Source organism: Sparus aurata, chromosome 21 (assembly GCF_900880675.1).
Source record: "Sparus aurata chromosome 21, fSpaAur1.1, whole genome shotgun sequence".
NCBI lineage: Eukaryota > Metazoa > Chordata > Actinopteri > Spariformes > Sparidae > Sparus > Sparus aurata.
The window spans coordinates 18,722,581-18,748,550 of record NC_044207.1 but is presented as its reverse complement, the minus strand read 5'-3'; the positions used below and the strand labels follow the sequence as shown (position 1 = coordinate 18,748,550).

Sequence of the window (25,970 nt, the reverse complement as noted above, 5' to 3'; positions counted from 1 at the left end):
TTTAAGTCTGTGCATTAACACTGTCAACCAAAGGCTAAGTTACCTCTAGTCCTTCTGTCCCTCTCACTTTGAAAAAATCCAGTTTTTTATCGCTTTTAAAGTTTCAGTTTAATCTTCTCAATAAAGTCTCCCTTCACAGAGTCATTACATTGTTCAGCTACCAGGATGCAGATGGGAGAAGTTCTGAACAGATTAAAACATTGACACGCTCCACTTGGGCACCTTAAATTATTACTGCGCAATCACAGCTATCAAAGTCTAGCTTAACTCTACTTTGAAACAACGTTTGCATGCACATTTAAATTATTATTGGTAGCTGTAATGTTCCCCCTGTCCATAAAGGCTGCAAAGAGATCCCTTCCTAATGCTATTTTATTGTAAGAGACAGGGGACAAAATGCACAGTCCTCGTTCTGCGCCCTCTGAACGTGGGCATGTGAGTGTTTGAAAGGGATAAAAACCTGTCCTTTGAGATTTACAAGCAACAAGAGTGCTTAGATGAGTTGATGCCCTGGATTTGGTATCACAGGAAACACTGCTCAGGGCTGTAAAACAGGTCTGTCTCTTCCTCATGTTTTTCATGAGCAAAAATAAATTAAATTAATTTGAATGCTCATTCATATTTAATATTTCTCCAAAAAAAGCTTGAGACTCGAACAACCAATCAAAGATTAGACAAAAAAACGCTCTTTGTAGAAGGGGAACTCTAATGCTGTCTGTTATACTACCATTACCAATGTAATCATATTTTGTTATTTATGAGTGTGAAATAAATGTGTACAAATGTAAGAATAGGAAGAATAGTTGGTCTTTTGTGCAGATAAAATACTTCAAGAAAAACAAAAGTAATTTTTCTCATTTCAACTCACACTGGAGCAGAGCTTGTACACCTACGCAGGCACCCACCATTATACACTCTGAGTGTTAGTATTTAGGAGCCACTCACCGATCTGGGACTGTGCTACCATTGTGGACTTCCTGTCGCAAAGTGGAGAGAATGGCAGGCCGAGCTCTGCTTCTTTGTCCCCCTGGAACAACAGCAGTTTCCTCAGTCAAAATCATTCTCAGTCTCTACAAAAACACACACACACACGCTGCACCACACACCACCAGAATACAGTCCACCATATGCTCACACTTCTATCAACAGGCTTTGGATTAGTCTGGCCCCCGCCCTGAGTACTTTTGGGCCACAAATGTGTTTCATTTTCTCTACTGATTTGTCACAAACAGATGAGATGTGGAGTTGGGAGGCAATGTTCTTTTGGTGAAGCTATTTATCGGCGATTCATATCCCGAGAGACAAAGGCCTTGTGACAGCAGCCACAATAACAATAGCACTGATAATGAGAACAATGTGGATTAATAATGAAAGAGACGAAAGCAATGTGGAACCAGTTTAACGTCTGTCCTTCTTGCTGAGACTTATACACAGTTATTATTTATGGTCAAATGCATTGTTCTATCAATGCTGTGGCACTGTCATGGCATCATTTTTAAAAGTGACAGAGAGCAGAGTGCCTGCAATTAAACTTATGAATATGACTTCATATCTCACTGATGAAAAGTGATTTGGCAAAGCACCATATCAAAATAATCATTCACTAATATCATTGTTATTTCATTCTCGGTGTTACACTCAAACTGTGTCAAAGAAAATTTAAGGCTCGTCTTTCTCATAATTATTCTACCTCCATCACCATAAAAGAGGGAAAGTGGACAAAATATTAGATTTATTGCAGGGCTGTCATATATATCTACCTCACAAACAGTCAATCAAGTGTACAGTCTATCTCATTTATGTAAGTGAGAAGCTAAAAAATACATGTTCTCTCTACATGCATCTGAACCTCAGATCTTCACTAGACCAGCCACTCATGATTCACTTTGTGACTCACCTGTCTGAAGAACTCCTCCAGTAGGGAGGTGGTCCAGCGGTGGTGGAGGTCCCAACTTTTGGCCGGGTGGCTGATGTCTGCTGTGTGCAGCAGCAGGGACAGGGCTTTGGGCTTGTCAAGTCTGCAAAATAGAGCAGATACACAATTTCAAAGCTGAAGCAAGTGTAATTCATTCAATTTTAATTTTAATGAATCATATTGTATGCTGTGTGTTGTTTCTACAGAAAAAACATGTCGAAGTTAAAGATATCTGATCACTGTTGAATCTCTGCCTAGTGAATTTCCTGACAAAAAGTACATGATGAGGGCAAGTCTGGATCAAGGTTATTTAAAAATACCAATCAGGGGAGGAATACAGGAACATTTCCAAGAGTCACTGAAGACTGGTGGGGTCTGTCATACAAAAGATGGGACAAAAATGTTGCACAATTGCAGACATGTCTACAAAAAATTACTGTTTGGGCAAGAACAGCGTAATGAAACTTTCAAAAGTCGAAGAGGAGGGATTCATTTTTTAGTTTTGCACAGCTGTTGAAATGCTGTGTATGTCATATTGGCAACAAATCCCATGAAAAAAAACTAACAATGTGTTACTCCATCTCTTTTTGACTTCCCAACCCCTGTCTATGATACTCATCTTTCTGAATGGCTGACAAATAAGTAGTTTCTGTCATTTGTTAATTTCTTTAAACAAATGTTCCAACAGCAGGAGTAAATAATGCATTTTTGGGACCCAACACACATTTAGTAGTGAGTGTTCTGACAGCAGGAGGTTGTATGTGGGACTGACTCAAAATAAACTAATGTGTTTGTGTTTATGGTTATAAAAGAAACATGTCGTACACTACATCAATGTGGCTCACTGTTTTTTTCAGCCGCATTTGGCCAACAGCGGAACTCTATGGAAAAGAGGACAATACTTATAATTGTATTATTGTGATCAATTCATGGTTTGTCTCTTTGGCTCTTCAAGTGATTCATTGACAATAAAACAAACATCCTTTTAAGTGTAGTGATGATAAAAATTTGACTTATGGAGGCCACAAACTGTCAAACCACTAATGGCTCATTTATGCTCAACATTAGGCATACGGGTACAGACGGAACCTTTTATCCGTACTCTTTTATATTCGTGGGGGGCACTGTAGTCAGTAGTTTAAGGGAGACATGACCACAGGACAAGGGGTAGAAGTTTGTACATGGTGGCACTTTTGGAGTTGGTAATGTGCATTGTAACATCTATAGGATGTTACAATGCGTCAGCACAGAGACAAACAGTTACTACAGAACAGCTGGGAGGAAATTGGAAGATGGCAAAAGAGAAGTTGAGGTCCGTACGAGACCAAATTAGACTTGGATGATTAAACGGATGCTGACATGGAGGAGACACTACAGGGGAATAGGATGAATCTTTTAGCTGATAGCTATCACTGTGAAACTTCCCCAGTTGATTAGTTTTCTGAAGTCTGAAGATTGGATAAAGCCAGATTCCAAATTGATTTTATATTTTGTTGACATATTAGAGTCAATGTTTTTGAGAAAGAAAAAGGTTAAATCAGGCTTTTGCATTGCATATTTGAATATCCAGATGAGACCTTTTTGTCAACGTTATGCTACTTTGCATACATTTCAAGAGGAAATGTCTAAAATAAAATAAACACCTAAATATGTATCTTGGACATTTTCTTTTCACTAGTCTGAATGAAGACGTGTTATGAAAGCAAAACAGCCCAAAATCTCAACGCTGACTTGCACATTAACGTTGTTTTACCTGCAGTGTCTCTGCTTAACATGTGCATAAAAACACACATGCACAGCCAATCCCCCTTTCATCAAACTGCCTCATTTAGGCTAATCGGTTTTCTACACAGTGTGAAGATGCTTCATCCCACCTCATCAGACAGCGGTGGTGTCTGAGATGCCTGATAACCATATCAAAATATCATGTTTAATGGACTGAAGCACGATTGGATGGACACGAACCAATATGGAAATAGGCACACAAATGAAAACACAGACACAAATACGGCACACACACACACGCACACACACACACACACACACGCGCAGACACGACACAAGGTTAAACAGAGGTGAGAAAGACTAGCTCAAATTTCCAGTCATTCCATTTGTAGCAGATTGGGTCTTAAAGTGCACTCTAAGCAGGCCTGGAGCACACTGGTTTGAAATTACTGCGCATTAGAGTCTATTCAGCAGTATAGTTTCCTGGAGACCGCAATCTCTCATTCATGGGCCAGTGTGTGTGCCCTATACTGTAGCTTTATGATTACCTTCCAGTCAGCACTCATGGTTTTAATGTATACTCACAAATACAGTATAGGAAGCATAATATTGTGGATTCCTACGTATGTTCTCAGGGAGCTGCTTATCTCCATATCACTGCTGTCGGAGCAGTTCTTTATTCCTGTGCTGTGTCAAAAGGAATTGCAAGAAGGTCAAAGAGTTTCCTCCAGCTTTCCCCTCAGTGTTGCAGCCACATCAGCACTGATGACTCATCACGTCATATGATAGTTCGCTTGATAGTGCTTCTTTTTTTTTCTATTCGCCAACGGCAGCTCTTTGTCTGCATGTAGAGGTGCACCAGCTATCAGTCACTGTAGAGGATGCTGTGCTCCAAAAGTGCAAAAAAGTAATTTCAGGCTCATAAACTCGAGTGCAGCAAAAAATCTATTAATTTGACGGAAACATATTCACCTCCTGTTCCAAATACACTTGGCCTTGTCTTCCTTCAGGCTGGCTGGAATATAAATTGTTGAATTTGAGAATATTTTATATTCTTCGTATGTTCTCTTTCGTTTTTAATTTGTGGGATGTGTGCTTTGCAAAGTGAGTCTCTTGAGGGTCCGCCAGGACATACAAGGTAAAAGTTACGTAATAGACAGTGATCTAATTCTACTTTAAAGAAGTATTCAGAAGATGAAGCAGATAATACTGCTGTTCTTGGGAAATGCTTTAAGACGTCACAGGAAAGGAACACCTTTGATCATGAGATTTTGAGACACACACTCAGGATCGTTTACTGAGGGGATTCCCCTCGAATTAACCTGCAAAAGACTGCCACTATCTCTGCCCTGAGCATCTGGCTTTAGATATATCAAGATTCAGAGGACAAAGTTATATACCTGCACTTTCAACAATATACTCAATCGGTATGGAGGATGGTGTGTTTACTGGGGAAACTATAGCTCATTAGCGCTGTATCAGCACCGTGACAGACACAACCAGAGCAACATATAATACAGCCTCTACGCCTGACTTAAACTATTAACTCATACATGGGTTTTTAGAAAATGTATTGTAATGTATTCAACAGCCCCCATATTTAATCCCCAAACTTTTGGGTTTTTTTAGCATGATGCAGGTCTAGTACCAAAACACATAAATTAAACTCTGCAAGTTAGACAGAGTGGGAGTTTGCTTGTAACTCTTGGTCCATTTATAGTTTGTACCTGTAACTGAGCTCAATGAGGCATATATCAATCATCTTCCACTTGTCAAAAATATTCAAGTAAGTACAGAAAAGTTAAGGTTAGTCTAGAGCCAAGATTGTTTACCTTGTTTTTTTTCTTCTTCATCACCCAAAGTCCTCCAGCAAACCCGCTGAATTATATATACCTATATAACAGATTTGCCAAAACTCAACTACTAACAGCTATAAGTGGAGTGAAAGCATTTCTGGTTGCTGTCTATGTTTATGCCCTTAGCAAAAAGTAGTATACTTGAAGTTCATTTTATTAAATATGCTTGAGTATAAGTATAAGTATAGCAAGTATACTATGGACCACGTACTTGTAGCATACTAGAAAGTATACTAATTTGATACTTCTTCGGACTAAATTGGAACATTTTAAGTTTATAAAAGTATACTTTAAGTATACTTTATAAGGTCATTTTAAGTTTACAGAAGTACACTTTCAAGTATACAACAAGTATACTCATCTATATACTACTAGTGTACTTAGTATATACTTCTAGTCCACATTTTAGTTTATTAACATGTAAGTTTATAACAGGGGTAATACCTCAAAACAAATTTGTGTAGTGAAAAACCTTTTTATTCTGCTAAAATAAATGTAAGCACAACTCAATGAGTCAACCTTTTTCTGTACTAACATCAAGATATTGAAAGTATTAGCACTTATGATGTGGCAAGCTCTACCAAGAGATCCACTATTTACTACAATACGGGGAAGTCTCTCCCGGAAAACACCCCTTCACTCACGGTGCCAACATTTTTATCATCTTTGTTAATTCGACACAATTTAACCACATAACAAGGATGTGAATTAACCCGCAACGGTCTTACACATCATCTTATTCACAAACACATTCACAAACCATAATTACACCAACAACAACAGAATACCCAAGAGTCTTTGCGCCACAGTCCACAGTATACTAAAGTACAAGTATAAGCTTTAGTATTAAAGTATAAGTCTAAGTATTAATGTACTTAGTCTTAGACTATTCTTTATACTTCTCAGTATAAGCCAAGTATACTTCACTATACTTTTCTTAAGTATATAAAATGTAGTACATAAAAAGTACACTTCAAGTATACTGCCTCAGTTTTAGTACAAAATAAGTATACTTGTAGTACACTTGAATAAACTACTTTTTGCTAAGAGTGTGCATGTCTTGCAGACTCCAATCAGCAGAACAGGAATGCTAGTAAGAACAATAGTTTGTGGAAGGCTTTCTAGCTGGTCATCTTCGCTGTAGCAGACTACTGTGTGCCAGCAAACCTGCCAGCAATATTTCCACCACCGGCTGTTTTTAACTGCAGTGTGCAAATACATTTATCATGCCAAACCCAATTCGACTGCACCATAACTCTGCTGCAAACTGCCAGCACAGAAACAAAAAATATCTTGTGTTTGTGCCTAAGAGTGCACTTTACCCTACTTTATGCCTGTTCTGTGTAATGCATGATATTTGGTACTATTCAGTAACAAACTACAACTTTGAGCAACAGATACCATCTTGTTTGTCCATTTGATACAAACATGTTTTTTGCACCCTTCAGGGCAGGGTTAATTGGGTTGTAAACAACGGGTGGTGAGTGAACAGTGATGTGATGGCAGAGTTAATGAGGATGTAAATTGCTGGGTCGAGGGGACAGGGAGTGTGAACGGTAGTGAGAGAAAAAAAAGGGAACTGACCCCTCCGGCTGTTGTAGGAAATTCTTCATGGCCTTCACCTGCTGGAAGTGGCAGGACATGTCTGTGGCCAGCACCATCTCTACCACCAGAGCCCGCAGCTCTCTGGATGGAAACAGGGGAGAGGAAAACATGAGCCATGTGCTGTATAATGAACTGTCAAACTCACAGGTAATAAAAGCCGACTTATTTCGGAAGTCGCTAAAGTAAATGAAGGCAGCCGACACAGTTTTTGAGAGCTATTTATAATATCTACTCTGACAAGTCTCAGCTTATACCGTGAGTACTCGGATTGCAGCTGTCCTCTTCAATATATTATCACACGTGACGCTTCCATTTAGTAAAGACTTGATGGACCGTGAACTTTTCTGATTTTTACTACAGAGCAAAATTGTTAATCTTGAAAAACAAAAGGGAAGTTCACTTTGGGCTTTAAACAGGTGATGTGTCGATTGTAAAACTGTTCTGCTCGACCTGTGTGGTTTCCGCCAGTCATGTCTGCCTCTCCACTGTCTCTAGCTGTTCTCTGTTACAGCTCTGAGATTTATTTCCCTTTGCTGTCACTCAGCGCTTTCATCTCTTTGTCTCCCATTCCCTTATTGTCCGTCGAAGTATCTGCCTCACTGACCTCCAGTCATCCTTGGAGAGGTTGTAGAGGATGTTCATCTCATCGTCTTCCTGCAGCAGGCGGTAGGCTGCGCTGACATGGTGACTCTCCAACACTGAGCGGTCATTGTACAGGATAGCTGTGTCTGACCTGCCAAAATGAAAGAGAAAGCAATAGTCTCTCGCTGAGCTATAATGGACAGAAAAGTTTAAAGAAAAATGTGCCCCTTGATCATAAATGCAATAAGTACACCAGCTCTTGCCCTCTTTGCACAGACTTCAATCTGGCCAAACTCTGACAATCTAAATTTGAGAATAACTCATGTTCTGTATATGGTCTTAATAATTTATTCTAATTTTAAGGACGTCCATTTTACAAGGAAGGACTCTCAAAAACATGTATCTGGACGACATAATTTATTCAAAGGAATATGGAATCTTTTCTGCAGTGCTGTCGAGAAAAGATTTGGTACAGAAATAAAGACATATTATTTAAGAATGAAGACAGTCAACAAAATAAGAAATTTTCCTTATTATAATTTGGACAAAAGTTACAAAGTCTTCTCGCCGATTCAAATTCTTAAGGGCATGGAGCTCATTTGGACCTCCTGCCTGAGTGTTATTACAGCACTGCAGGCGATCTCAGTGTCAATGTAAAGCCAGCCACCTTCCTGTAAATGAAAACATTGATCGGGCGGGAGTCGGTGCCATGCATTTTTGATTTTATGATCCATTACCTTGTCTGAATGTGGAAGTTGTTTGTGGTCCCCGTGTGCTCGTAGTCGTGCACCGCCGCCGCAAAGATCATGGCAAAGATCTCAAGCTCAGTCAACCAATGCTGGAGGGAGAGGGTGAGGAGGACAAGAAGAAGAGGACGGAGAGAAGACGTGGGGTGTGAGGGAGCAAGGGGAAGTGAAGATAAGGGAGGAGGAGGGGGATATTAAGAGACATATATAGAAGTAGGAAGGGTGTTGAGGAAGGGATCAACGAGATGGAAAATACAGTGACAGAAGAGGAAAGAATGGACAAAAATTAGAGAAGGGAAATGAGAAGCCAGTGAATGGAAAAAGGGGGAAAACAGGGAATGGTTTATCACGTCATAAACATGTAGTGGAGAAAAGTGAAAGGGTGCAGAGAAAGGTATTTGGCAAGAGGAATACATTACATGCAGGGATGGAAGGAGACAAATGGGGAGGAGAAGATGGAGGAAAGGTCAGTGAGACAAAAAGGAAACTTTAGATAAGACAAGCTCTATTGAGAATCACATCTTACACTGTCACTTTAACAATTCTCCTTACTATTTCCCTTTCAGACAGTGTCTTAGTGTTCTTTGTCACTGTTACCAAATATAAATGAAAAGTCATGCTCTGTAATTTTATTACGAGTTAATGCTGTTACAAGGTGAGAATACACATCATGCGTTCCTATTTAAGTCTAACCGTTTTAGGCATGATTTGTGACAGCAGAAAAGAGGAGGATGATGTAAAAGTAGCAGTACTCTTAAAGGAATAACTTGCTGATCTGGTTTCTTGCCAAAAAATAGCTAAGAAGATCAATGCCACTCTCATCTCAGTATGTTAAAGTGAAACTACAGCCAGAATCTGGTTGACTAAGCACAGCACAAAGAGCGAAAAACAGGGTGAAATGGCTGGCTTGGTTAGCACATAACTCCCTGTAAAACTACAATACATGTAATATGTATGTATTCTAGTTTCAAGACCAAGAATGATAAATGATTTTATGATAAAAGATCTCTGTGAGATCAGAGAGGTGTTCATGTAATTCTGCTATTGTTTAAACAATGTCAGTGTCTCTTATAAATGATTTAAGTAGTTTGTACTCTATGATTTACATGAAAACAAAGTACTTGACCGCTTAGTACGGCCTGGCATATTTTATCCAAGCACAAAAACAATTTCCACATTAAAAGCTGTGTTTTAATAACCATTAGATGTCATTAAAATCAAATCATATCACCTCAATACACCTGACTCAGTTGTTTGCGGAATATATGTTGTGTATCTGCACTATTCCTACAGCAACTGAGGCAGATCAGCTATGGTTCAACCTGGTTCACAATGCCTTTTCCCAGTAATTACATATGTTGGTCTGTTGCGCACGCATTCATGACAAGCAAGAACAGCTTTTCCAAAGCGTTTTTGAGGCGGCTTGGCCTGTAGTGATGAGTGTGTGTGCGAGCCACAAAGTGCAACTAATTTTAGGCGTTAGTACTGTTGTTGTGTCACTAGAAAGATAATTCAGTAGCACAGGAAGATACATTAGCAACCATCCAATGACAAGAGGTAGATCTGGATTCAGTGGTTATTTAAAAAATCATAAACAAAAAACAAAACCTGCGTCTCCTTCTACCAGCTATTACGTAATTTCAAATTCCATTTTAGTGACCTTGTTTTTGTCTTTGCCATGGTAAAAGTTGTTGATGAATGTATTTAATCACAAAGTAGTATTGAAATGAACAGATTTGAGTGCGTTACTGAACTACTGATCTAAATAAGTATTTCCCAAAATGTTGAAACATTTCTTAAACAGCCGGCAACACAGTGAATGTGAAAATCGTATTTCTTTCAATGAGCATTGGTGGCCAAAATAATGCTAATACTATCGACTGTACCTGCGTGCGTGTGCATGAATGTGTTTTAATTTATGGCACATCTCTGAGTACATGCAGCATACCCAACACCTGTGAGCAGGCATTTTCCTCTGAGATGTGAGTGCACTAATGTGCCCAGAGTGGGGATTTAGCTCAGAAAGCCCAGTCGATATTGGTGACTAATCAACAATGGGGGGATGGGGAGTCATTAAGACTTTGGGGGGGTTGTGGGTGGATGTGTGAGAGCAAGATGCCCCATCCATCCCTCAGTATATTTCCTCTTGGGGCTGACTTTATGAATGACCTGTTGATTGTTGATTTAATGGAGTCTGGAGGGCCTGTGAAATGATAGATGCTGTTCTCCCGCTCTCCCAGGAGCCCATGGTTGTAGCAGTAATGTGGTTTACCCCGCAAGGCACTGCCCAAGGAAGCACACCATGTCGACAGCTGTCGCAGCCGCCTTATTAAGGTGATTAAATAAACACTGGAAGCGGGGGCGGCCGGCTGGATGGGGACTTTGAACTCGGCTTGAGCAAGGCTAGTGTTTTTTTTGTAGGAATGTAGTCAGAAATGCCCCAAAGTCACGTCAGTGGAAGGACTGCTATGTAGGTCACTGGAGTTAAAAAAAGAACAAAAGCAGCATGAAATATGAAAAGTTGAAATGAAGCAATGTTAAGACAAGAAGACATTTGACTTCAAATGTTCAAACAATAAGCATTAATAAGTCACATTTTGTCTAGACTTGTGGTTTGATGTTCCCAAACCTGCCCTGAGCGAGACTGGGATTAAAGGGTGATCTTCTCCGGATGTCTTGTCCTTTTTTTTCACAAAAGAATGGCTCATGGATTCTCAAAGAAAAAAACAAAAAGCCATATTTAGCAGCTGCATGTCAGGCAAAGCTGTAATTAAGCTGGCATTCGGCAGCTGAAAGAGATGTTCTGAATACCATGTGGACGAAATCTCCTTGATTACATCAACTAAGATTCCTTGCTTAGAACCAAACCATCAGCTGTATGTTCAACTGATTTCTGTAGATAAGTTTACAGTTGATCCACTCACCACCATGCCAGTTTTGAGGAGCAGGTAGTGTACTGTCTGTGTGACGTCAGCAGCGTGCATCAGGTTGTGGTAGGGGTTTTTGTGTTTGCTGTATCCCACTTCCAGGGCCTCAACGAATGACATCACGGCAGATATCGGGATCTGACAGCAGACAAAACAACAGCAAATGACTGCTAGCCAAAAAAACAATGCAGAGAGTAAGAAACTCCTGAGAGCTATCTGGTGATTTAAATGATGAGCAGTTTCAATGCGTGCACAGTCCCTTCAGCCTCTGAAATTGATGTCGTAAAATCATTGTGAATCATTTGGGGCGACTGCAGACTTCGATTACGTATTCATGTCAGCTTTATTTCATTGCCCGTGTCATTTACTCTCAGATGCTGTCACTTCAACTGAAATGTCCTCAGCTATAAGACACTGTGGAAAATGCCATCTATCAGATGAGATGAAGTATGTCCAACCCCTCTCATATTATGGCCATTGTTGAAATGCAACAACACAATCTAACACTTAAGTGGCAGTGAAGTGACTCACTTCCATCAAATCAGGCACAGTGAAGGGTGAAATGTTCTTAGTTTCTCCTTGTTTTAATGACACAAACAGAAGGTAAAGCAGTGACCAATGGTATGTTAAATCCTCGTGTCTTTACCTTGAAACGGCTAATGAGGTCATATCTTGTGAGCAACTCATAGAATATGAATTTAAGTGCGTGCTCCCCGCTGGCCTCATTTAGTGCGAACACATCAAACGACCACTTGTCAACATTCTGTGTGGGGAAGAAAAAAAATTATAATCAAATAATTACAAGCTTCTCCTCAAACAATGTACTCATCAAAAAAATTGGGTGGTGCCGCAAGTCATTTTCTTGTAGATTACTTTGTGTGCTTGTGCACAGATGTGTGTGCACATGTTAATACCTTAAGCACAGATATGACAGAAGGGGGGTAGCTGAGTCCCACCATATTGGAGGTACGTCGGTACATCCTGTTTGGATGAGATAAAAACATCAAATGAAGTGCACAGCTGGGTTTAAACACCAGAGGTTACCACACTTCCCCCCAAACCACAGCCTGGAAGGTTCCCCACCACGACTCTATAAACCTACAAATCGACACAACTCAGTAGGAAACTGTCATGAAAAAGTTAAGTCGAAAAGTACCTGCAAGCCTGTTTTTATTTATACGTGACAAGCTTTAAGACTCGGTCAAAAATTAGAGATGTAATGAAATTAATGTCAGTTTGAAGGCAGCACAGTTTGTATACAATGTGCAGTCTCTAACATAGTAGTAAATCAAAATATGCCTTTATTTTCAAAATAGATGTCTTGCAACAGTGTCCATAACTTTACTGGACCACACTGCTCCACCTTTTGATTTTTATCCTCCCTTTTCCCAATCTTCCTTCATTGTAAATGTCTGAAAGCAGACTGTCCTCTGTAGAAACAGATTAAGAAAGATTAGAGCTTATATGTTTGAAGCTTATTGATTTGAACAAATGCATGTCACATTCCGGTATGTGATAAAGAGCAGCCTTGGAGAGGGAGCTGTTTGCAACTCTCTGAATGATTGTGCTTGCCAAGGCTGTGATGATGTATGGTGGACTCAGGTGAGTGAGTCACTGTGCAGAGGATGCAGACATATTTTCAATGGGATGAGATTTTAAAGGACCATACTGGTTTGTAAATGATCTTGTAATGCTTTAGGGTTTTGAATTGTCTTATCCACCTTCTGGGCTGCTGCTAGTTTTTATTCAATTAAGAACAAGCAAAAGTTCAGATAGATCTGAGAAACAGGCATTGCATTACCCGTCACCACTAATCTAACTTAGACACAAATGAAAGCAGACTTCAATCAAATTTTTACTCTGGAGTAAGCATTCAATTGAGGTTTCAGACACTTTTGAATTTTCATCAATTTGTGTTGTCACTGACGTATGTTTTTTTTGTTCTCACATCCTTTAAATGCTGCACTTGGCATTCTGTGATTGTTAGCATTTTTACATTCCATTATGCGAACTAAAGTTCATATTCTTCTGCTTGCTGCAACTAACAACAACAACAACTAATTTATTTTCAATATTTAACCTGCTAATCATTTTCCCTGATAACTGATAATTGTTTTGTCTACAAAACATCCAAAATCAGTGAAAAGGTTTCAATATCTTCATATTCTAAAGCACATGGTTATTCCCAAGGTCACTACCTGTTTTGTTTTGCTCAAAAATAATAATTTTAGCATAAGCAGAAAATCCTCTCATTGAGAACCTAGAAACATTTTATTGCTTTTTTATGTGAAAAAATATCTAAAACGATCAATCAAATACCCAAATAACTCTTATTAGCATTTTCCTTCAATCAACAATCAACGATTATTTGTTGCAGTGCTATATTTCAAACAAAAATTTTACTCAAATGCTGCTTCGAAGGAGAGAAAATCATCAATTCGAAGCTCTTAAAAACGCTGCTTTGTAAAATGTCAGTACGTGCAGAAAATGCACTGGAATCCTGTGAGAGCTTGGTGGTTATGTATTCTTTGTGTGAGGCCAAATTAAAGATGTTGATAGCATCTCGCTGCTTGGGGCTATGCTTGTTAGGTCTGACCAGTGATAGATAAAACTTCACTGGAGGGAAGATAAAGGTGACAATCCGTACTAAGTATTTAACACCAATGGCAATGTGCTTGTGTGCACACATACACACATTTACCTCTCAACAAATATTCCAGCCTGGACAGCGTGAACGATGCTGCGGAAGCGAGGTTTCTCTTCATTGCGTCGCAGCATCAGCCCCATCTGCCGGGTGAAGGTGGAGGCCAGCCAGTCCCGTACCTCTGAGGGCACCGACTCTGACTGGATGTCACTGAGCTCATCTTCTGTGTCCACCAAACGCCTGACAAACAGCAAGAAGGGAAGTGATGTAAGTTTAAAAGACAGAAACAAATCGAAAAGAAACAAAGGAAGAGAAAACAGACAGATGCAGAGACTAAAATATTCTTAATGGATCATAGCTCTACTTTCAAAGGGGATCAAACTCAAATCCCGGCGCTGTCCATCAAATAATATCACCTCTTACGTAACATCAAAACATCCCAGGCCTCTTGAAACACCATCATGGGGAGTATTTGAATCCAATTGTGCGATATAATTCTCCACAGCTACCCTGTTGTGTTGACATGTACAGGGGATCAAGAACAAAGCCTGTTGGTCTCCACCCTCTGAACTAAATACATGTTCTTATGGCGAGAGAAAGCATTCACATCACACTGATAATCACAGTGCTACATGGATTCTGCACTGGATAGTTCATCATCCTCCATCCTGGAGTGGTCATGCCATCGCTGGCCCTAATCTGGAGGGATCTAGATGACGAGAGGCTTACATAATTCCATAAGCCTGGCCATATCTCAGATTCAGGACATGCATTCAACTACTGACATATTTTGACCTAGTATATACCTTAAGTATGCCCAAACAATTTTTTGCCACAACCAATTTTTCTGTGGCCTGAGGTCAAGTAGTTTTTGTTGATCAAGGATAAGAAGTTGCTGATTAAACATAATAAGCGGAGGGATGGCTACTAACTTTAGTTGATCGTAGCCAATTATCTTGCAAAGCAAACTATCCTTATGCAACTGTCTTTAGCTAATTTCATTTCATTTGCACCTGTTTGATAAAAAGGGATAGATTCTCGACTAAAAACTCCAGAAACACAACCTAAACTATAATTCAGCCTACAACTCCTCATGGGCTGTGTGCGTACCTCTTGTTTGAGAACCATTTCACGCTGCAATTTTTGGAAGAAACCAAAACCACCGGGAAAGGGAGTGTGTGACTTTTGTGGTATGATTTATGACATAGCTAGAAAAATGTGTTTGACTCATAATATTAAAAAAGTCATAACTACATATTATAAAATTATAGTGCTAAAATAAAAAAAAATTAAAACCCAGATCTCAAAAAGTTGATACAACGAAGGCAAACTTCTGTAATATGTATGACGTGAGTGTGAGATTCTACTAATCAGACAGGCAAAATGTTTAAAATGAAACTCAGAATTACAGCTCAGGTCAATTGCCACACTAATTATGGTAATCCCTCTTCCGTCTGGCCTCTGTTAGCGCTGCATTGTTGTTCTCAGTAAATGAACCATTTCAATACTTGTTCTGCTGTAGAAAACCACGGCTTCCTTACCTTGTCTCCTCAATGTAAACGGATTCCAGCACCGACGCTGCATACTCCAGGTTTTTCTTGAGGTCAGTGAGGGAAGCCTCTCCTCTCTCCAGTTGCTTCACCAGACATCTTAATCTAAAACAGAGATTCAACAGTCATTTAACAAATGGGATTACTCCCCTGCTGTCCTGACATGATAAATTAAGTGTAACTGATATTGAATTAAGCTGGTCTGGGTTTATGCTGAACTAGGCAACTTTTCTTTCCATTATAAAATAAACCTGGGACAGCAACCAAAATACAATTTGACCAATAAGCCAAATTTAATTGTGGTCTTGGATATGCACACTGCTCCATCCAGATATCCAAATGGAAAACTGGAGAGCAGTGAGCAAAAATAAAACCATATTTATTGCCATTTTTTACTTTTGTCCATTCAATTTAATTTAAAACTAATCTAAAATAAATCAATGTGGCCTGAAAAGTGAGATCTTTGTTTTCATACTTCTTGAAAAGAGGATTCTGTTTCCCCTCTAATCCATTTAAGTTCTAATGAGAGTCTTAGGTTCCTTCTCAAGGGTCTTGATTGACATAACCAAGATACAATCCAGCCTTTTTCACAGGAGACTTTCTGACTGGTCAAACACAGGTGTAATTTATAACATTAATGATGGCTGCATTTCATCTACATGTCACCTCCAGAGCTCAGGTATTATACATGCTGGCTCACTACTGGGACACCTAATTGGAACGAAGCCATCGTTAACGTTATTAGTTCCACTTGTGCTTTTTTCTGCCTCGAGAAGTCAAAATGTCAGCTGTTTGAAAGGTCTTTTCATTCTAAAAATTGCACATCTTTGATGTCTGCAGACTCTGCTTCAACTCATTTGCATGTGTTGGCTATTTAAAATTAAGACAACTTTGATATTGTAGCTCTAGGTGGTCCTACTATGTCACTTTTGACATCACTGACTACTGCTTTTATTACATTGGCTCTATAACTGGGTCAGTGTCACTAGTTTTTCCCTAAACTGGTTCCTAGATTCTATTTTTCTTATCTTGACTTCCCCAACAGTTGATTGTAGAGTCAGTAAACTGCCGTGTAAAGGTCAAGGCGGCAGGAATTGACTGTTTATATTCACTAATTGGGCTTATACAGTGTTGTACACTTAATTTACATTGCAGTACAATGAAGAACTTTCAGGTCATGCAAAATTGATCATGAAGTATTGGCTAAAGTGAAAAAAAGGTTCAATACTTCTCTTCAGTAAAACTGAATACATTTGATATTTGACTGATACAATCTTGTGAACCAGCAGTGTAATATCAATAAAACAATTTAACACCATCTTCCCTCCACGTTATATTTTTCAAGGCTAATTCACTTGTGGCTAAAGATCACTTCAAATATTCTCAAGTATTGGCAAAACCACCATAAATAGCATTAAAGAGAAAAGCAACTTAACATCATCATCATCTCTGCAGCCTGCAACCTCTTGCAGTATACCTCCTGCTGCTGCGTTGGAGGTCACACGCTCCCCTTCACAGTGAATGCCCACAGAGGCTACGCTTGTTGTTGAATTATTAAGTAGAAAGCTGGGAGAGTGGAAGGTTTCAGATGCTTTCATTGATCACAATCCCTGACTGCGGTTGCATTTTTTACGAAAAGGCTCTAAAATGTATCTGTGAATATGACTGAGAAAGAATATCGCAACATTAATATTCATGACTTCTGTTTGGTCCATTTACTTTTATGGCCAAAGTTGGGGTGGGCTATTGTGTGCACAGCAGTGAGACATCTTTTTCAAATAACCAGATCACATCATTTCCTACACTCATGCAGACTTGTTGAAAAGAAGATCTCAAAAAGAAAGGGATGGCACAGAATTTAAGTTTTGTCTATGTGGCTGTAAGGCTTCATTGTGAACCACTGGCGTACTGTCTGCCGTGCAAAGTAATGATAATAATCAGGGTTTTTCCCCAAGTCCACCTCTGCAAAGGGTCTTACACAGTCATAATTTCCATATTTATGGAGAAATGTCTGGTAAGATGCTTAACAAGACCACTTGACATGGAAAGTGTTTTTGACTTCCAGATTCATGAGACATGAGGCATGAGACATGTGTCACCTCGGAACCGCAGTGCTTGTTTCCTGCAATCTCAAGGCAATCTTTCCAGCTGTCCAAAAAGGATCACCAAAGTCAAAAAAATTACAACAATACATTTACTGAAACCATGAATGTTTCTACAGACTTTCATGGCAATGGATAGTTGTTAAGATATTTTAGACTGAAAGAAAGTGGTGGACAAAATAACCAACCAACAGAATTTCTTCCCTGAAGCCATGGCGCCAGAATTTCCAAGAGGGGCTTCCTTGTTATTTTTCCAATCACTGTTACTCACCAAATCAAATTGTGTGTATACTTGAGGTCTAACAAATGTGTTGAGTGCATTTCAATAATCATAAACCTTTCCAAAAACTTTTTTTTTTAAATCATGCTTTGTTTACATCTAGGTTAACTAGACTGCAGTCTTCTTCTTCCCTGACTTTCAAGCAAACTGCAGCACATCTCAGCATGTTACTGCCACCTGTTGATCACTGGAATAATGTGACACTAGATCGTGAGTTCCGGTGCATGAGATAAACAAAGCCAGCATAACTCACAGAAAAACAGCTTCATAGCACTCCTTGAGGTTTAAAACTCCCCAGGGTACATTTAACTATGACAACAGCTGCCTCAGTGCTGAAATCTCTCTCTTAAGCTACTGACAGCTATTTTAGGAATCATAAGGAAGTGAATGGATGAAGGGTACGCTGTGACTCTAGAATCATTGCATGTGATTTGCTTAGCTCTAATGATGGTTATTAAGAACAGCTGTGTGCCAGTGAGCTTCCCCGCTAATCCACAAGAAAAAAATACCCTACCTCCTTCAAGAAAGCTCCTTGTCAGACTTTAATTCATGCTATTAAATTCTGTTCTGTTGGTCATTTGCTTTGACTTCACACTGGTGCAAACACACTGTGCTTACATTGAAAGTCAATGTTGAATGACAGAACCACACATACTGAAAGAAATGTTTGTCTCTTGTGATGTGAATTAAGTAGATGTGGAGTGTTTTGGAAGGCTTCATGATGAAAATCACTTCTTTTTCAAATTGCTCAAATAAAATAGAAAACAATTTAGAGACAATGACTTTTATTCCTTGCATCCCTTTGTGCATTGGAGGATGTCGGACAAAAGTTAAAATTCAATGCCACCATTAAAAGATCATCTTTTGTTGAGGCTGAATGGTATTGAGCCAATTGGGCACCTTTTTAAGACTGAAAACAAATTATTGCCAGCCGTGGACGTATGATAAATCAAAGTATCTGTCAACCAAAACAAAATTGGCTCATTTCACCTGCTGTCAGTTCCAAGGGAGGCAACACGCTGGGTTAATAGCACAGGTCAGACCCAAAGTAACTCCTGGGCATGGAGCCAACTGGGAAATTCAGTTTAAGATGGTGGGGTGGAGGAGCAACAGCCACGTAATTTGCTATTTCTGAACTTTTAGTGTTAAGGCAGTGAAGTAATTTTCTCATTGCCTTTCATTATCAACTTCTTGCTGTAGATTAATAGCAAAAGAGCCTAATCTCTCATAACAAACTAGATTGCAAAGTGCTCCATAATCTGCTTTCTGTGAGCTAAGAGTTTTTTCACACTGACTGTATATAAACACTACAGTATATAGGGTGCTTTCAGAGCTTAAATACTTTTCTTTATTGATTAATCCATGAAATAATTTGACAATTGTTTATTTAGTCAATATAATGCCCATAAATATTGAAAATGGCAATCATGGCAATGGCAATTTTTTTTCTGCTTTGCCCCCTCCAACAAAAATGGAAGCAGTACATTTTTGGGCATTTTTGCATGGTTATTGCCTTTAGGTTTAACCCCATAAATTAAAAACACATGTGCTAAATATATTGCTAATACATAATACATGAGATAAAGTTGACAGCAGTGATAAATATGCTCAACACACTGGACTGTGCGTGAGTTCAACTATGTATACAGCACATGTTATAAACTGAGCTCATAATCTGGCTAAAAATATATAGGTCTGAAATACTGAGGTCAATCAAAGGAACCGACCGAAAAGTAGTTACTAGTTCTTTTCCAACGGTTGGTTACCGCTGGAATCCATTCTAACCAACATGAATTCAAGCAAGATAAGAGTGGAGGTTCTCTGAAAGATTAAAATACAAAAGCTTTTTTGTTTAAGGCTTATATAAACAGTTTTTGGTTCATGTGCCAAAGATAGATTTTGGGTGGACTGCCACCTAAAGTTTAAGCAGTGAGGGGGAGGCTGTTCTCCTGAAATCTACAATCATTTCAACAATTTTTAGCACATTAATCTGAGAGAATGAAGAGTCTAAAGATAGAGAATGTCATATGTTCTGTACAGATTGCAAAGCCCTCTGAGAACAACTTGTGATTTTAGGTTATATAAATAAACTTGTTATGTCTGCACCCAAATACAAGCAGTTCAATCGCCTTTCTTGTTTTAGTCTGAACAACACTGTGTCATCTGCAAAATTACACAGTTTGACAGAGAGCTTACTGGAGCCCCAGAGGAGACTTCTCACAGCAAGGAGCAGCTCTACAGCTTTAGTTCAGGTCTTTGAGCTTTGATCTGTGCTTCTCAGACGTACTATGTGATGTATTTTGTTTGACAGCTCAATTTCTCACTGACAGCTACAGCCAGACAGGGTCAGCTTTAAAAGCTTTAATATTAGGGTGTTGAGTCGCACATTGAAGTCCAGCGATAAAATCCTGGCATGTGTGTCTTCATATATCATTTCGCTTTGGATCTGAATTTGGTCTGCTCGGTTAGGAATGTGATTCTGACAAATCTGACAAGATAGGAAACAACCATTTACAAGAGCATGACAACTAAAATTGAAAAAGCAATAGGTAATGCTTTATATTAAGGCCCTTGAGTAAAGTGTTAGGCTAGTTAATATGTAATATTATTCCCTTTGAGTGCCAAAACTGAAACTAAACAGTGAGCCACAGGCCAAACACCTTTTGTACTGTATTGTATTGTGTTATGATGCATATTGATATCAGGTTTCTAAGTCCCCTTAATTCACCAGAAAACAAGCTAACCCTAGGCAATTAAGCCAACATGAGCTCTCAAAAGCAATAGTTAACTTCACAGCTAACTGTAACTTCATCAGTGCTGACTGGGAGATGCAGACCAGTGTGCACTTTTCTCTAGGCTGGCACAGCAACAATCAATGCTATCATAAAGAATAAATATCATAAAGGTTTTAGTGCTAAATGTCTAATGATGATAAATATGTTTATGATGCTATTATTAACACTTATTACAATCTTATTCACACATCATAATGTTAATAAGCATCTTATAAGGGCTTACAATGGCCTTAATACCAATCAAATAGTACTTAAAAGGGCCATAGTGGATTAATTATTTTTACCTACATAGCATCCTCAAACTATCCCCTAAGTAAAAAACAAATGAACATGTAAAATCCCCAATATTGTCTCATTGCTGTTTTCTTACTATTAGTCTGAAAAATCCCAGTGGCCGCTAGGTTAAATAGGCCAGTGACAGCGCGAGCCAAAGACATGAGCCTCCAGCTGTCTGTCTTTATATGTAAAGATGAGAGATTTATTTGCTTTCCATCATAGGGGTGAGCACAGAACACAGAGAAGAGATTAAGAGTCTGAATTCATGTTGAAAGCATTTTCCTCCTCTTTTCTTATTGCCTCCAGCTCTTTAACCTCGACTGACCTGCTCAGAGAGAAGAATGAAAAAAAAATCAAAAGACTGGCGTGCCAAACTAGAGCTGCCCTGCAGTGTACAGTGGGGCTCCACAATGCTCAACCCCTCGACAGCTGTTGTGACAGCCATAAAGTGAACATGAATAAAAGGGATATTAAGCAGCAGAGGGTAACATAGCAACAGCCTCCCTCCTCCTCTACCAATTGCATTGTCAGTCACGCGAAAAAACACTCCTCGCATACCCACTGGGAAAAAATTTTAGAAATGAAATGTATCCCACTCTGACCTAACTCGTAATAAAAACAGGTCCATTTCTGCTTTGAAAAACCACAGCAGCAGTCGGAGCCCATTTTCCACACGGCAGAAAGCAGGGGGGGGGGGGGGGTAAATGGGTCTGGTTGAATCGATGGGGAATGAGCACACTGCCAGGATGCAAAATTTGGTCACCGCCTGTGTTCCAATGACATTCTAGCCTAGATGGTGTGTAATCAATGGCCTGGGGTCAAAATAATCACCCAGAGAGATTAGCGTGCTTTCAGGGAACAAGCACAAGTTGGGGCTGATAAGCGGTACAAGGCCTGTAAAAACATGATGACTCAGTTAAGCTGTGGTGCCACGTATCTGCAGCCTCCACCATGACACGTGACTGCAGTGGAGAAAAGGCTCATCAATAAAATACGAGAGTCGTGGGACATCCACACCTTGGCAAGATAGATAGGGTGAAGCAGGAATTGGTGCCGTGGTTTAATCTGGAGTCTGCTTACCAGAACACAGCTAAATGTTAGACCTGCTTTCTATTGACTGTTGTAAGCTTTCAATCGTACTCTATAGTTTTACAGAAACATAAGATAAAAATGATTGTGTTTTAAGTATAACAATGTGTTTCCTCTGTGCTTTTGACAAATTTTGACAAATCATTCTTGACAAATCTGACAAGAAGAATGTTGAATTAAAATACATGAACACTGCCAAATATCTTGTACAGACATATTACTGTATCTCGGGTACAGACACTGCTGTACAAAACAGTGTCCTGTTTAAATGTCCTTGAACCCCTTCCCCCTCTGTCATTGTGTTGCTGTGAACGTGAGCTAAATGCCTAAATTGTTTGTATATATAAATGCTAATTCGACACCCACACTGAGCGTTGGTGGCCATTCAGTTTTGGGAGGAAACCGCTACAGTAGGCTCGGACTGAAGGTTTTTGCTGCTGCTGTTGTCTCCAATTAAAATTACAAATACCCTTACAGTGCAAACAAGCTGCACTCTCTGAAAAATACTGGTAACTCCTTTATAAAGTTCTGTTCTAAACAAAGCTCTTCCCGTGGGAGTTTTCAAGTGACAGATGTGACAAGAATGGCGGGGGATAGAAGAAACCTTAAAAAAGATCAGTGGTTGGCTCAATGCAGCCCACGCATGTCAAAGTCTGCCAATCAAATTCGCAAGATGAATTATAGAAAAATAATGCGATAAGCACACTATTAAAAAAAGTCCAACCTTTGCATCAAAATCCTTTGATTATAATGTAGAAGGTCAAATTAATTTAGTGGCTTTACGTAACAAAAAAAGATGTCCAAATATCAGATGCAGAACAAGATTACAGACATTAATTTGACCCTGTAATATATTTGCTGTACATTCTTTGTTCAGTGTTCGCCTTTAGTTCAAGGCACTAAACAGAAACCCTTGAGCTATTTGAGAAACCATGCAGTCATTACTTTGATAAGGATAGACCCCACTATCTTTTGGTGCAAATCTGGATAAAGGGGTGGATCTCTGATTTTTTTCTCACTTTCTTTAACATTTCTCAGTTATAATGCATGGATCTTGATTAAAAAAAGAAATTGTATTAAGGTGGCTGGTACAAGAGGACACTGTTGGGTCTTGGCGGAGGTGCGCGCTCTACCGAGTGCCATTCTAATTTCCTTTTGTTATGACTGTAAATGAAAAAACTTAGCAATGCTTTAGGACTGGAATCACTCAAAATGTGCACACACAAATGGAGTCAATGTCCAACTGGATAATTTACCCTGTCCAAATTTAAAATATTACTGTAGAAGTTATTTACCCAAGATTAAATGCGGTTATTTTGAACTAGTTTTTGAACCAAGAAGATAGTAAAACTGTCACATATTAATTATAAATTGTACAAATTGATGATTATTTGACATTCAAAAGCACAAATGATACAAATTTACAACAAAAAACTGTAAGTAACAAACAGTAACATGTCAGACTACAGTAGATTAAAACCCAACAGTAATATAAAAATAGTACTAACTCTGGGTTAAAACTACCCATTATCTTGGGGAATGAGTAAAGTTAACAGAATATTGCATTGCCTCTATTTTGCCCCATGGACCTTTGGTATGCAGATACAAATGATCAATGGACTAATATATACTAATCATGTGAAGAAATATAATGCTTAAAACTAAATTGTTTAGCTTGTACATAAAACAGAGATAATAAGACAATATCAGGCATTACTCTCATGACCTCAACCTTGAATACCACTACCTTCAGCAGTCAGCACCATAGAAGGCTTTATGCATTTTTTACAGCCTTTCATGTGGTTGTGTGGCATTTGAACTTTGGTTCAAAGCTTCTCTGAGCAGGACTTTCATCTAAAAAAAAAAGTATCAGTCTTATCGTATTAAAGTGGATCGTGAAGGGCAAAGAAAGGCCAGCTAAGACCCCTCATACAGACTCTGTCAATTCACCTTCTTCGCTCAAATTAAATTCAGGTGTCTGGTTTGACCTCCGGAAAGAAGTCTTTTGACTCTTACAGGCATGCTGGTAAATATGAGCTGACTGCATGATGTTTGCTCACATTGTAGTCCAATAGATCTGGTTATGAAGTTTAAACACATTTCAGCATTTAGTTTTTGCTGACATATGAAGCCCATACTGTTAAAGATGGCTTTATGTAGTTTTATGAGAAGGGTGTTTTCCGAGTGAGCTTATGAGATGTGTACTTAAACATATATACATGTGAGTGTAGCATTTACTATTTTAAGGTAAATGTTATGTAAAACAGTTTGAGTGTTTTTCTCTGTGTTTTTGTCAGTGTTATGACACAGTTAACAAAATACTGACAATAATATTACAGAGCACTGGAAACAGTACAAATACACATGTGCTCATCTTTTTCTTTTGGCTGTAAGAAAACTGGCTTCAGCAGATTTCAGCCTGCACACAATGACTAAATGAGAGGCGATGGACCATTTGGCAACAGCAAAGGGTGGGTGTTTGATTTACCAGCAGCCAAGTCATCATTTTAAAAGGTTGAGCATTCATCTGCCATATGGGCTTTCATTATCCCGCTTAACTCTGTATGTATATCTAAGCTTTATGTGAAGTCAAAGCAGCATATTCAAACTGCAACTTAATAATCTTAATTCAAGCACAGTCTCTGATATCCAAATGAGGTTTACTTCACAGTAGAACAGGAGACTCTCTCTCCTTTCTGTTTTCTCTCCACCAGCAACGTTATCTGCTTTTTTACAACAACCAGGTGCAGTTATATGTTTGTAGAAAACAATGGAATAAGTAGGCCTACATTAAATAGCAAAAGGTCACATCACAATCAGTTGGTTTACAGGAGGGACATAATACCAGAGAGGATCTCTCTCTTTCTGCAGGGCATGTGTACTTGCCAGTGGATGGGAGGGGAAGAGCGGGAGCAGAGTGTCAACTAGTTGATTGATCACTGATGGCATCTTTTCCACAGACAAATCAAAACAAATGAAAGGATAAAATGCTAATATGGGTCCCCAAATATACCTAGGGGGCTTGATAAACCTGGGCGGACCCCCCAAAGTAAATATGGGACACACTTCCAGAGTAATTTTCTGGATCTGGGCATACCGCAAGGTTGCAACAATGAAGTCTGAATGAGTGGAAGCCAAAAGCAGTTTGATGATGAGACACATGTGAACAAGCCAAGTTTAGCTAAATTATCTAAACGGCTTTATGTGGAAGTGAAACCAGAAGTGAGAGCACCCAAAATGTTTGTATTCAAAAGCAGAAAGGAATAAATACAACTAGATAACAGATGGTAGGTCAACGTTCAATGTTAAGGAAGTCTGTAAACTGTCATGGGTGTTTAAACGGTACAGTCTGGGGATTCATTTTAGCAATTGCCTTTGTTATTTTTCTTCCAAATAAGTTTGACCAAACATCTACCTGCCCTGCTCATGTTTGTTGCTTCATCGGATCTTCTTTTAGCAATGTTGCAATGTTTGTACCATCAACAGGAATGATGGACAAAACCAAAACTTTGAAAATTTCCGACTTTGGTGCCCCCCTCTGAAAGTGTAGAATGCACTTTTTGAAAAACATCAAGCTGTTTTTTTCTGAACTTAATCTCATTGGTTTACACTTTAAATTGCTCCCTCCCTGAACCATGTCCTGCCCTACCATCCCTTTTCAAAAAGATTTACATCTAACAAGGGCAAAAAATAAAAATGGTACGATTATATACAATTCTGTCTTCTTTTATTTCTAAGTCACAGACAAATGGTATACTGGGGGTTTTGACCAGAGATTATAGGGGCTAATAAATATCAATATGGTGGGTTTTAAGTATGAATGAGTGGTTGTACTGTTAAATGTGTGTTAATGAGCAAGTGTGTAGGTATTTGTGTTC

At 39.0% G+C, this 25,970-nt stretch overlaps 1 protein-coding gene across 6 annotated transcripts in view; it reads right to left on the bottom strand.

The window, feature by feature from the left end:
* Nucleotides 1–25,970, bottom strand: part of pde1cb (phosphodiesterase 1C, calmodulin-dependent b) — a 112,182-nt gene that overhangs the window by 9,218 nt on the left and 76,994 nt on the right. For all 6 annotated transcript variants that reach the window (XM_030404162.1, XM_030404161.1, XM_030404163.1 and 3 more), the window contains 10 exons: nucleotides 15,542–15,655; nucleotides 14,058–14,240; nucleotides 12,271–12,337; nucleotides 12,003–12,119; nucleotides 11,354–11,494; nucleotides 8,421–8,521; nucleotides 7,706–7,834; nucleotides 7,081–7,182; nucleotides 1,898–2,018; nucleotides 946–1,027 (listed from right to left, as the gene is read on the bottom strand). In XM_030404162.1, coding sequence (XP_030260022.1) covers nucleotides 946–1,027; nucleotides 1,898–2,018; nucleotides 7,081–7,182; nucleotides 7,706–7,834; nucleotides 8,421–8,521; nucleotides 11,354–11,494; nucleotides 12,003–12,119; nucleotides 12,271–12,337; nucleotides 14,058–14,240; nucleotides 15,542–15,655 — 1,157 coding nt within the window. The remainder of the gene's footprint in view (nucleotides 1–945; nucleotides 1,028–1,897; nucleotides 2,019–7,080; nucleotides 7,183–7,705; nucleotides 7,835–8,420; nucleotides 8,522–11,353; nucleotides 11,495–12,002; nucleotides 12,120–12,270; nucleotides 12,338–14,057; nucleotides 14,241–15,541; nucleotides 15,656–25,970) is intronic.